The 13,839-nt window shown below is 34.4% G+C and overlaps 1 protein-coding gene across 1 annotated transcript; it reads right to left on the bottom strand.

Annotated features, from left to right (window-relative positions):
• Nucleotides 1-2,600: 2,600 nt before the first annotated feature.
• Nucleotides 2,601-5,022, bottom strand: LOC133783034 (putative F-box/LRR-repeat protein At4g15060). The gene is made up of 4 exons (XM_062222551.1): nucleotides 4,720-5,022; nucleotides 3,944-4,429; nucleotides 3,117-3,790; nucleotides 2,601-2,986 (listed from the first exon to the last, which is right to left on the bottom strand). The coding sequence occupies exons 2-4, from the start codon at nucleotides 4,398-4,400 to the stop codon at nucleotides 2,780-2,782; spliced, it is 1,338 nt and encodes a 445-aa protein (XP_062078535.1). The 5' UTR covers nucleotides 4,401-4,429; nucleotides 4,720-5,022; the 3' UTR covers nucleotides 2,601-2,779.
• Between the last annotated feature and the right edge of the window lie 8,817 nt (nucleotides 5,023-13,839).

The raw sequence follows: 13,839 nt of genomic DNA, 5'->3' as shown, positions 1-13,839 counted from the left end.
TGTTTACGTTAGACTGCTGGTGGTCGTATAAAAACTATCTTTTATACACGAACAACGTTATCCCAACGTTTCCACTTCTTCTATCTGTTGGTCGTAGATTCACATCTCCCATTTTCTGTTCTCAGATTTTCATGCACGATCCTTGGGGAAGTGAGAGGCTGATTGATGACAATTTGCTTGCACTACTATTTGAGGATCAAGAACAACCGTCACTGCCATTTTCAGAAGTCCCATCTTCTCAACACAACCCAGCGACCAGACCTCCGCTCATTCCACCTAACATGGGTCTCGTGAAGTATACTGCTCGCAGAAAGAAGAGAACAACCAACCCTCCTTCTAACCAGCCTGCCCCTCGCACCGAGGAGCCTTCTACCAATCCCCAGCCTGTACATAATGTACCTCCCGAGATTCAAACTAAAGCCCGACCTCGCGACGGCCTTAGCCCGAAGGTCAAATGGTACGTTGCGCCTCCTAGCATCATATCTGCTAGGATGGTAACTAACTATCTCAAAAAGTACGGTCTTCCTGGGATAACCATCATCAAACCTTCACCTGACCAGAGGGAAAACGTGTTTGGGGGGGCCTTCAGTGCCTGGTCGAGGTACCATATCGAGGCAGGGGCAATCTTTCCTTTGCACAAATTATTCCAAGGGGTGGCCAATTATTTTGAGGTCGTCCCCTTCCAAATCACTCCTAACTAATATAGAGCATTATCTACACTCTATATCCTTTATAACCATAAGAAGTGGCATGTACCTACACCACACGAGATCAACTACCTGCTTGATCTCAAGTCCAACCCCAACCACAACAACACGGGGTTCTTCCACTTCTACCACCAAGATTCCACTCGTACCTTCCTAAGCGACATCACCTACAAATCCAATGTAGGGAAGTACTTTCAGGAGTACTTTCTTACAACGGACCTGGTCGTTGTTAACCTGGCCTTCACCTGAGGAGGTAAATCTTTTACTCACTAGTCGCTTATTTTCTTCTAGCTTCTCTATACCATCTTTAGAACTTTGGTGTTGGTTAGGTCCTTGGTACCGACCAGTCCCTACTCCAAAGATGGAGATAAGGGCAGCAGCCTTGGCCAGCATGACGAATGTCGAGAAGAGCGTCAAAGAGCTGGTAACTGAGAGCAACCTAAGGCTGGTCGGCCTTTTGGCACCTCACCAGGATGTGAGGGAGTCTACATCAGGGAGTGCTACTGGAGGAGAGATCCCCGAGCAGCATCAAGATGTGTCACAGCCCCCGAGAAGACGGGCAACATGAGTGATCATTAGGGAACCTTCTAGCATCCCACGAGCTGCTGCTGTTCTGACCCGACATAGGAAGGGAAAGCAAAAACTTCCAGAATACCCTGAGCCCATACTCAAGTCTTCTGATGGGAACGGTACTAACTTCTCACTCTTAGACAGTTTGCCCATTCCTTGTCCTTTATTCGACGGGGACGACAACTTTAAATATGCGATCAATAGTTTAAATTCAGACTTCTTCGAAGCAGATAGTGAGTGTAGCAGTAGTACCATAAATAATGTATCGACCAGTAATAGTAGCTCGGGTATACTACTTAGAATTTTTCTTGCTCTTATTTCCTGTCTTTTTTAAGTAACTTAATTTATATTGTTTGATCGCTCATTTCTATCTTGCAGTCATGACTTCTGGAGAGGCGTTCGATCCTTATACAAATGACTTGAGCTTGAGCTTTGCAAGTTCTTCACATCCTTATACAAATGACTCGTGAACTAGGGTTGATTCACAACCTGAATCACATAAAAATCTGGTGTTCAATCTTCTTTTCTTTAAGCTTTTATCTTATTTAATTGTTAGCAAAAAAGCTAGTCAACATATTTATATCTATAGGAAAATATATTGGGTAATGTTAGTAAACAATATTTGAAAGTTATCAGATTACTTTATAAATTTTTAACCATTTTTCTATTCTTTTGGGTCGAAAATTATAAGAATTTTGATATTATGATAAAGTTTGATGAATTGTAGGGAAGAATTAAAATTTGTTAAATTGTGTGCTGCATAGAAATAATGATAGAATTTATTGTGTGATATTGATTGTGTTTTCGGTGATATGATAAATTATAATTTGAAAGTAGCATAAGATTTAATAATTACTTGTGAACGACAATCTAAATTGATGTATATGGATGTTGTTCGATGCTAGGTATTTAAAGGTACTGTTGAATTTTGTTATAATTATAGTTATTATTATTATTAATTTGTAAAGGTCTGTATCTATTTAATATAAAACATAGACAAGATATTTTGAAATAAATTGAATTCATTTTTAACTCTGTAAAACTACCATAGTAATAACATGCTTAATAATTACATAGTTACAGAAAGTTAAAAAAGGACGGCAATATCATTTTTATAACAAATTTCAATCGTACCTATAATTTGTTTTAACTTTAAATATTCTAAATTCGAAATATATTATGTTAAAGCAATACTGATATTGCAGCAATCAGGAAACTATATAAAACTAATAGTATAGAAAAGAACGACACATCTTTTCCTCGAATTTTCACACAAGATGAGATTCATGTATAGATTTAAGAAAGTGCATAATGCTTTTGACATATGCGAGATAACCATTTTAGTGAATAGATTAATGGTATTAAATTCAAGTAACATCATAGAATAAAAAATAAATAAAAAGTGAAAACAAATACCAAAACTATTTGGCAACCTGAGCTGAGTTAACATGAGGTCTTACAAAATTCCAATAAACTGCAAAATTAGTAGATAATGTAAAACACTAGAATATCTGTTTTCCGTGAATAGATAATGTTTGTAAAGAGGGTGCAATCCACATTAAGGTATCCTTAAAGTCTGATTCTCTCTCTGACTCCCAATCACTAATAAATCTGAGATGCTTCCAATCAGGTAAAACAACTCTGAGATGCTTCCAATCAAGTGAAGGAGAACGACATATCCTCTTTAAACCTTCTGGCATGATGAGAATCTTCATGCACATATAAGTTTTAACAAAATATATAAACACATTAATGTACGGTATATAGCAAAATAAAATATCGCCAAATAATCACATAAGAGAAATAAAGAAATAATGTAGAAGACACTGATGAACATACTTGTCCTGACCAAACGTGCAGAGTTACCATATTCCAAGAGCAATTGAGATTCATCAGAAAATTCACCATTTGGATAAACAAATCGGTGTCATGCTTGGAATAATCCTTTCTAAGTACAAATTTTCCATTCAGCAAATTGGATGACTCTACTGATATGCTACAATCCATATTACCATCATAATGAAATGAAGCTAATTTTGGAGCTGATTTAATTGTGATGGCCTTGATCACATTATCCTCGTCAAAGGAATTTTTGAAATTGAAACATTTCAAATGTTGACCAGAAATTTTAAGGTGCCCCAACCTCGACATGCCATAACAATTCTCCAGAGTCAAATTCTCTAGGAGAGGAAAGTTTGAAATGAGATCTGCAAATGATGAGTGGTCTGGCATACTCCAACGACAAAATTCTAGTTTGAGATTTCTAATTGCCTTACACGCAGAGAATTTTATTTTCTCAAAGCAAACAGGATTATCGCGCAGCAACAAAGATTCAAGATTTACAGCTTCAACTTGAAGAGATATACTGAAAAGAATTTGCATGAACTTGAGGCTTGAGCTTCGCAACTGGAGTGGATTATCAATACTTAAGTCATGACACGAAGTTAACAACAATTTCTCAAGAGAAGGGCAATCCAACAAAGACTTGGATAGCACATCATTTTTTACATTATCTGCAAGCCGAACTTTTTCCAATGATAATGATTTCAAGGATGGAAAACTAAATGAGCAACCCAACTCAATTCGATTCAACTCCAAAATAGTCAAATCTATTGAGTTGAGCACCGTTTTAGGTAAGCAGTACTAGTAGATATTGGAATGCCTACCTTTTTCTGGCCACAACCGAAGACTCAATTCCTTGACTTTATTCTCAACCGCAAAATCTAACCATTTATCTAGGCGGCGAGCCTTGCTTCTTCGATAGCAATAATACATCTGAAGCTTAAAACTAGCTATGGCTGAATCGACAATAAAATACATACCTTTCTTGCGGTGTTCCAAACAATTATCGATATAATTGTAGAACTTTTGAGAATCAGGACCAGTATCACTAGAATCAGAGAAAAAGAGTTTGGGAACTGAATACCACATGAACTTCCAACGCTTTGAAAGGAGGCATGTCCGAACGACATCCTCGGTGAGACGAAACGACAGAATGTGTACAATGACTGTATCGGGGAGTTTCGAAATTCTGTCCTTAGCCTCAGTGATTGATGTCATTTTAACCCTTTTTTTCTCCGGAGGATCACTCTTCTTTGTCACGCCCCTTTCAGGTTCAGCCATGTGAAGAGAACGACACAAAGTGGATTGAGCTGTAACAACAAACAACAAAAGAAAACTACTCAACTAACCACAATTCAAACACAGATAATTTCTTGATGCTTCATTGACAGTTCTTGGCTGAACCCACTCAACTACTCGACTAGATTATACGTGACCTATCAATTTATATATTTATATATATATAATATATAAAACAACAAGAAAACTACTGATGTATTAGGGTGTATCAACAGAAAATGAATGGAATCCGAAAGTAAACTTCAACACAACATCATAGTAATAAAAGGAAAAACAAAAGAAGAGGCTAGATTAGTTCAACCTTATGTGCAGCAGCAGAAATATTCTCTTTCTTTAACCTCAATATACGCGAAACACTCGAAAAAATTGGAGGCTTGGGCTAAAGCAGAGAGGGTTCTTACGAAAGAGCGTATTAGGATCTGATTGAGAAACAGAAGAGCGTATTAGGATCTGATTGAGAAACAGAGAAGAGTATAGAGAGTGAGACAAGTATGGGATTTCTTTTAGGGGAAAGTATGGCATCAAACTAGAATAAGTGAGGCATCAAATGGATCCATTGTGGCATCAAATAGATCTAGTCTAGCATTGTATGAAGTTAGTCTCGCATCGAACTAGACCATATATGGCATCCAGTGGACCTTGTTTGGCATTAAGTGGACCCGGTCTCGCATCGGATAAAACCCAGTCTCGCATTGAATGGTCCCCGTCTAGGCTAACGTCTCAAATTTCCAAATAAGTACTCTACAAAATAGAATTATTTTATTATTTTTTATATGTTAATTGTTGTTTAATTCTTAAATTTTAATTGATTTATTAAGTTTTTAAGTAATTTTAAATTTATTACTCTTATCATGATTTTATATACTTTTGTGTGTTTTATAGTTATTTTGTTGTAGTTTAATTATTTAAATTATTGTGTTTAGTAGAAGTAAAAAAAAATATGTGTTTTATTGAAACTAAATGTTAAATTAAATTAAGTTTTAATTAATATTTTCAAAAAATTAATATGATTTATTTTATAATTGAAAATATTTGATTTTGATTTAATTTATGTTTATTTTGTAGGGACTATGTTGTATTTTTCTTTGGGCTTTGAAAAATAAAAAAATAAAGAAAAGAAAAGAAAGGAAAGGAAAGTGAAAAAAAAAAAAGCAAGCCGAACCGTTGGGCCCGTCTCCTGCTCAGCTCCCCTGCCTTCGGCCCATCAGCTCACCAACGCCAACTGCCCCCTTGCCACCCACCTAACACCTCACAAGGCCCACCGAAGCAGCCAAGCTTTTGTCTCCAACGTCTGCCTCCGATTCAATTCCCAGTTGTGCCTCAACTCAGCAACAAAACAGCTCCTGGCACACCCAAAGCTCCACGGGCCCAGGCCCAAAACAGCTCCTGGCACTCCCGAAGCTCCACCACGCCTCAACCGAACTCTGCCCAGCCAACCCACGGTTCCAGCCAGCTCCCTTTGTGTCTTGAGCCCAACAATGTACCTTTGTCTCCTTTGTCTAAAAATGCCACATTTTTACCCTACTTTCTACATATTTTACCCAAAAATCATCATTAAGCCCTACAATTTACCATTATTTGCCATATTATAATTAATTTAAATTAATTATTTTAATACTCTCATTTTGGCTATAAATAGGGAATTTTCAAGACCATTTGGGTATGCTTATTTGAGGGAAGGTTACACTACACAAGTTCTACACTTTCAAGACCTCTCAATTCTCTTCATCTTCTTCTTATTTTTTGTCATTTTTCTATGAGTTTTTAGAGGAAAAATTTGGGGGTTCATCTTCCAAATTTTCTTATTTATGTTTGTAATTTTTTGGTTTGTAATTTATATTCTAGTTATGAGTTTCTAATCTTTTTAAGATTATTAAGGTGATGATGAAACAATATGTAACTAGATAATATTTATTTTGTATGTTGATTTCTCATTTTGTGTAACAAAGTTTATGGATTTTTCTTTTTCAAATATCTTCTTTCATCTTAAATATCATGTATTTTTTATTGTTAGCACATATTTACACTTTTTCTTCATTAGTACAAAAACATAATATTCTTTGTGTAAGATGAGTCATTAAATTGTACACATCTAATGCTTAGAACAAAAATATTATGTTTTGTCTTATAAATAAATAATGTTTATTGATTTATTTGTTATTTCATTAGATTGATTTACATTAAATACTTTGAAATTATAATTTTAAAAAGTAAAGATAAATCCTATATTTTTATAAAAATTTGTGTTTAAATAGAATATCTAATTTGAATAAGTGATGGTTTGATTAATTTCTATTATTACTAAAACTTAGAAATCAATGTACTTATAAATATTATTGAACTTATATTTTGTGGATTCTATTATCTTAATAATCTTTCTTTTACCATCTTGATTTCTATTATTAATTTATGTTTACACATTGTCTTTAATTTCTTTATTATTGTCTTTAATTTTATTTTCATTATACAAAAATCTCATCAATCTTTGGAGCTAGGTTAGAATTTATTAATTTTGATTTAAAATAGTTTTCTTTTTTATTTTAGACAACTCATTTGGGTTCGACATCCTTGCTTACATGATCGATATTCTATATGAACGATTCGTGTGCTTGCGATTTATAAATATTTAAAACATACCCGTTTTGGGTTCATCAAGTTTTTGGCGCCGTTGCAAGAAAAAATAAACGAAATTTATCTCAATGTTAGTAAATTCTTCTACTAGTTATTTTAATTTTTGCACTTAAAAAAAAAGAAAAAAAAATATCTATACAAAAATATAAAAAATATATATATCTATAAAAGAAAAGATAAAAAGAAAATTTGGGACGGTTCTACCACTCATAAAAAAAATTACTTATATTTTTATATTTGTTGTTTTTTTTAGTTGAAGGCACTTGTGCCTCCTATCCATCCTTTTAATTTTTATAGTTGACGACACTTGTGCCTCCTATCTATCCTTTTAATTTTTATAGTTGATGCACTTGTGCCTCCTAAATTTTGTTTAATATCTTTACTTCGTTTTTGTTATCTTAATTTTATTTTCTTGTTCTTTTTACGTTAATTGTCATTTAAAAAAAAATAGTTTGTCATTTAGTTTTTCCCATATGAATCATTTTAATTATAATTGGAATTCTGAGTACAACTATTATGAGCGCTCAAATTTAAATTATGGAGAAACTAATGATATTTATAATATGCATGAATCTTTTGATACCCATTTTACCCCTGCCTATAATCCAAATTTTTCATGGAGCCATACCCAGTCTCCAATAGGGCATGAATTCAACATGCATAATCAAAGTCATGCCCAATCCGACCTATCATATCCCATTCAACAAGAAACGAACCCATTTTTAGAGGATACCCTACAACAGTTCATGCAATCACCCTACCAAATCTTACTAGCTCAATCTCAGTCAATCTAAAAAATTGAGACAATAGTAGGACAACTTGTAACTGTTATAGAGTCAGAAAAACAAGTTTATCCCAACCAACCCATTCCCAATCCAAATAGTCAAATTCAAAGTGAAAAACAGAATGAAGTAGTTGAAGAACTTGTAATATGCATTCAACCCCCTAATGAAACAAAAGAGTTGGATGAAATAATTCTTGAGGCTCATGAAGAAAATGAAAAAGATATAATTATATCTCAAGAGCCCATAAATGAAAAAATATGTATATTTACTCAAAATGAAAAGGAGTCTAATATAGATATGCAATTTTCTTATTTTATTGATATTCCCTTAACATTGCATATTTCTAATTTTCTTGTAGGTGTGATGCTATCAATCATTATTAATGGCATTTGCATCAAAGTCATAACTCACCCTACTAATGAAATTTTACACCATCGATTGGGTGTAGGTTGAAAGAAAAAAAATTATAGTCGAGCTAAAGACTATAAACTAAAGCGCTTTGTGGGAGACAACCCAGGCCTTGATTAGGGGGTCAGGATGGAAAATTATGAAATTATGTGATCATGTGATATTTATGTGCATTATTATGTGATTATGTGAGTTATATTATAATATGACTTGATATGCATGTTTATGTGTATTAAATATACATGTGGGCCCATTTCTGTTTAATTGGGCGATTTTCATAATTTGGTCCGTTTTGGGAATATTTGGCATATGTGTGATATATGTGTGTGTGAGACCACATTATTATGTGAGTATGTTTGAGTTACTCGGCACAAGATGATCCTAGGGAGCAAACTAATGGGAAAGTCACAACGGGACTCATACTTGACTCAGAGTGTGTCAACATGTATATTGGGTATTTAGCACATTACCGGGATATTGGGTAATGAGAATGATTATTTGATGATAGATTGGGAGTTAGTGAGATCAGGAGGGAATTATGGGAATTTTGACTATTTTACCCCAGGGGCATTTTTGGGACCCTGAGCATTAGAATTTGCTTGAGGTTACTTAAGCGCGAAGTAACTTATCAAAAATAAAAAGAACGTTCTCTCTCTCTCTCTCTCCCGTTCCCTTTTCGACACCTGTTCATATTTTTTAAGGAAACTCGAGTTTTAGGACTCGGATTCAAACCCAAATTCTTTGTAATCTCATTTTATTATCAATAAAAGAATATAAATTATTTTTTGACTTGGTTAATCACTTTGCTCACATGTTTTATTTTCATGATTATTTGTTTAATATAAACTTCTATTAAATCCCGAGCATATAGCTAATCTTATTTATAGTGACGTAATTATAGTGGAATATAAATATGATTATATGTTCAAAATAAGTTAGTCCTATGATTAGTCAGTGCACCGGATTTACATTGACTTGCCAATCTACGATATGATCTACTTACACATTACAGTGTTATGTTCTTTCCATAACATTAGCAAAGTAGATAAGATCGGATGTATTTGTTACATCGGACAGGACCAATATTGACAGTTGATAAGATAAGTAAACATACCGTTATTATCTATTCTAGTCATATCATAAAGTTGACCATAGGCCAATTCAATCTCAATTCTGAGTGGTTAGTATTCTAACTGATTGTATTATTTGAGTTCTTTGACTTGTTCGTTACCAACTTACCCTACAGACTAGCCCATACTTACATCTTGGGAACTCGGTAGTATAATTGAGTGGGAGTGTTAATCATAGATATGAACATCTATAGCTTTTGATGAAGAAGTGAAACGATGGTTTCCTTTTAGTTTGGTTCAATGTGTTAAATGATAGAGATCTCATTTCAATAATTAAATTAGTTTACTGAAATATCATTTACAAATAACTAAGTGTTTTAAGGATAAAATACAATAAGGGGTAAAACGGTATTTTATTCATATCTCATTGTAGACCGTCTATAGAGGATTAAGTGACAATTATGGTTGTAACAATGGATAATTAATAGCTGTTGACCCAGATTTTGGTCAACTGACACGGAGTCAGAATATGCTTGATGTGAATGAGTGTGTTGACAAGAATCGAATGACAAAAAGTAATAAGAACACGATATTTTATAGTGGTTCGGCCCCAGGATCTGGTAATGACCTACGTCCACTTAGACTGTTATTGATATAAGAATCAAAGGAGTGATCAAAGAACAAGGGTTCAATGAGTTTCACTAACCTTTGAAGAACAATACAATATTCCAAGGAGAATTATTCTAGTCTCAAATAATTCGAAAGCCAAAATTCCATTCCTTGAGCTATCTTTTTCTATTTATAGGCTCAAGGGGGATTACATGATGTTGTTGCCGATATTCTCTCCTAAATAATCGGATATTCAGGAGATTGTGTGAGTTAAATTCGGGATTTACAAAGATCTTTATAGTAATATTACATTGCATGCGGAACCATCGACCAGACTGGTCGCAGGTAAGACTGGGCAGCTTACTGCTTCTAATACGTCTTCTGGTCGATACACTAGCAAAGCTCTTCCAGGTGTCAGCCACGTGTCCAGGGATCACTTGCCACGTCATCAATGCTAATTTTTTGGATAACATTTGCCCCCCAAGTTTATTTATTACGAGCAATAAATAAACTTTTGAGCGAACGACCCTTCGGTAACCCCGCCATACGTCAGAACCCTTCGTGTGTTCTTGGAAAAAGCAACCTACTCCTGTCTAATCATGACTTTTCGGTTCCCCAGTAATAATTCGACGGCTATTCCGCTTCCCCATACTTCGAAAAAGGGAAACTGATGATTACACATTTTTTATGCCACAGACAAACTTATATAACATCTCCAAACTTCCCTTTTTCTTTTTACGCACGCCATTGTCTTCTTAAGAAACCCTAAAAACCAGAGCTTTAATCTTCTTCGGAGACCGTTCTTCTGCAATTTCAAGACTCAGTCCGAGAGTTCATTGATTTCCTGATGGACCCAAAACGGGTATGTTTTAAATATTTATACTCGCAAGCGCACGAATCGTATTTATAGAATAGTTTTCGTGTAAGCACGAGATCGAACCCAAAGGAGTTGTCTAAAATCGAAAAGAAAACTATTTTAAACCAAAATTAACAAATTCTAACCTAGTTCCAAAGATTGATGTGATTTTTGTATAATGAAAATAAAATAAAAGACAATAATAAAGAAATTAAAGACAATATATATTACTAAATTAATAATTGTAAACAAGATGGTAAAATAAGATTATTAAGGATTAGAATCTACAAAATATAAGTTTAATAATATTTATAAGTACATTGATTCCCAAGTTTTAGTAATAGTTAAAATAAATCAAACTATCATTTTATAAATAGATTTGTAATTTTAAGCACAAATTATTTCTAAAAAGATAAGATTTTTCTTCACTTTTCAAAATTATAATTTCAAAGCATTTAGTGTAAATCAATCTAATGAAATAACAAATAAATCAATGAACATTATTTATAAGGCAAAACATAATATTTTTGTTCTAAGCATGGATGTGTACAATTTAATGACACATCTTACACAAAGAATATTATGTTTTTGCACTAATGAAGACCAAAGTGTAAATATGTGCTAACAATCCAAAATACATGATATTTAAGATGAAAGAAAATATTTGAAGAAGAAAATCCATAAACTTTATTGCACAAAATGGGAAATCAATATACAAAATAAACACTATCTAGTTACAAATTATTTCATCATCACCTTAATAATCTTAAAAAGATTAGAAACTCATAACTAGAATAGCAAATACACACTAAAAATTACAAACATAAATAGGAAAATTTTGAGGAGAAACCCCCAAAATTTTCCTCTAAAAATACATAGAAAGTAAAAAAGAAGAAGAAGATGAAGAGAATTTAGAGGTTTTGAATGTATAGAAATTATGGTATAGTAACCTCCCTAAAAATGGACACACCTAAATGGTCTTCAAAACTCCCTATTTATAGCAAAAAATGAGGTATTAAAATAATCAATTCAAATTAATTAAATTGATTAAATTAATTTAATTAATTATAATATGGTAAATAGGGGTAAAATATAGGGTATAATAATGATGTTTTGGGGTAAAATATGTAGAAAGTAGGGTAAAAAGTGGTATTTTTGAACAAAATAGACAATAGGACATTGTTGGGCTCAAGACACAAAATGCTTTGTGGCTTTTGGTGACTGGCAGATGGGCTTTTGGTGCATTGAAGCAGCTGGCAGGGGGCGTTTGGCAAGCTGAAGGAAGGCTGGGAAGGAAATGTAATGCTGAATTGAAGAGGAATGCCAGGCGTGAGCTGGGACGTTGGGGAAATGCTTATGTGATGAAGGCAGCAGCTGGACACGTGGCAGCATGGGAGAGTGCTGAAGATGGATATGTGACTTTGGTGGAGAGAAGCTTGGTCTTCAATTGGGCCTTCGTGGGCTTGCTGCGTTTGGGCCTTTGCAACTTGATCCATGGCATTTTTAAAAATGCCATTTCCTTTCTTTCTTTTCCTTAAAAATGCCACATTTTCTTTATTTTTCTTTCTTTTCAAGAGCAAGAGTGTCATAAATTTTCCTACAAAATAAATCATAATAAAATATTTTCAACTATAAAATAAATCAATTTAATTCTTTGAAAATATTAATTATAACTTAATTTATATTTCACATTTAAGCTTAATAATACCACATTTTTTTACCACTAACTTAACAATAATAATTCAAATAATTAACTACAACATTTTACAACAAAATAACTATAAAAACACACAAAAATCTATAAAATTAAAATAAGCCTAATAAATTCAAAATTACTTAAAAACTTAATAAATTACTTAAAAACTCAAGAATTAAGCAACAATTAGCACATAAAAAGTGGTAAAATAACTCTATTTTGTAGAGTTATCATTTCCGAAGACTCTCTTCCAATCTCCACGACCATCTTTTAGGTAAGTTTTTGAATCCTTATGCTTCAAATTTTCATGATGCATGCTTCTGTATGTTGCCTGTTTGAGTTCATCTGCTTCTGGTTTGAGATGCTTGTGAGTAGAATATCTTGTAGGCGAAAAAGGTTATGAGTTAGTTGAATAGTCGGGATCATACTTTTAGGACGTAAAATCAAAGTAAAAATTCGATCTTTAGGCTAGTTGGAAAGTAGGTTTTTCCCGCCCTAAGGGGAGTTGAAAAAGCTTTTTTGAAAAACTTTTTACTTTCACCCTTTGATCCATTTCTCAAACTGTTCGTGTGGAAAGATTTAGCTTTTTGTTAGAATGTTGTTGTGTAAAAGCTTGACTTTTATACTCGACCAGCGCCATTCTAAAAAGCCTTTAAAAATTCTCTATCCTCACCTCCCCATTCTTCTGTTTGCAGACCTTGATGCCAGATTTGTGGGGAGGTGAACGGCCCATCGACGACGACCTTCTCGCCCAGCTGCTCGAAGGCGAAGAACAACCGACTGACCAAATCCACGAGATTCCTTTTTCTCGATCCTCGTCCAGACCTTGTCCTTCTCCTCCTCAAATGGCTCGTTCCAAATCCGTAGGCAAGAAAAGACCTGAACCCGATGATAGTCTAAACCGTCCTGCCCAGCCTGATTCACAGGCTAGGGTTCCTTCGACCAGTGGCCGAAACAATCCTGCTCCTGACCCTAACATCCAAACTAGAGCCCGCCCTCGCCATCAGAGTCTGCCTGATGTCGAGTGGTATATCTCCCCGACCAGCCTTGTAACTCCCAGGATGCTTGCCAACTATCTCAGGAAGTATCCTCTTACAGGGGTTAACCTCAAAATTCCTTCTGCAGACCAAAGGGCTAACCTCCCCGGAGGTGTATACAGTGCTTGGTCTCGGTATCACATAGAGGCGGGGGCTAGCCTCCCTCTACATCCTTTTTATCAGGGGGTGGCCGATTATTTCGATGTCGCCCCCTTCCAGATCACTCCAAATGGATATAGAATGCTGGCCGCACTCTATATCCTATACAAACTTAAAAATTGGCCAGAGCCTACCCCCCATGAGGTCAATTATCTCTTTGACCTTAAGTC

The sequence above is a fragment of the Humulus lupulus genome, chromosome 6, assembly GCF_963169125.1.
Source record: "Humulus lupulus chromosome 6, drHumLupu1.1, whole genome shotgun sequence".
In the NCBI taxonomy this organism is placed as follows: Eukaryota; Viridiplantae; Streptophyta; class Magnoliopsida; order Rosales; family Cannabaceae; genus Humulus; species Humulus lupulus.
This window is presented reverse-complemented; position numbering and strand designations above follow the sequence as displayed.

Coding starts and splice junctions, on each gene's coding strand:
- LOC133783034 (XM_062222551.1), bottom strand. CDS start 4,400: ATGGCTGAACCTGAAAGGGGCGTGACAAAGAAGAGTGATCCTCCGGAG. Junction 3,791..3,943: donor TCGGTTGTGGCCAGAAAAAG/GTAGGCATTCCA, acceptor TTCGGCTTGCAG/ATAATGTAAAAAATGATGTG. Junction 2,987..3,116: donor TGCACGTTTGGTCAGGACAA/GTATGTTCATCA, acceptor ATGTGCATGAAG/ATTCTCATCATGCCAGAAGG.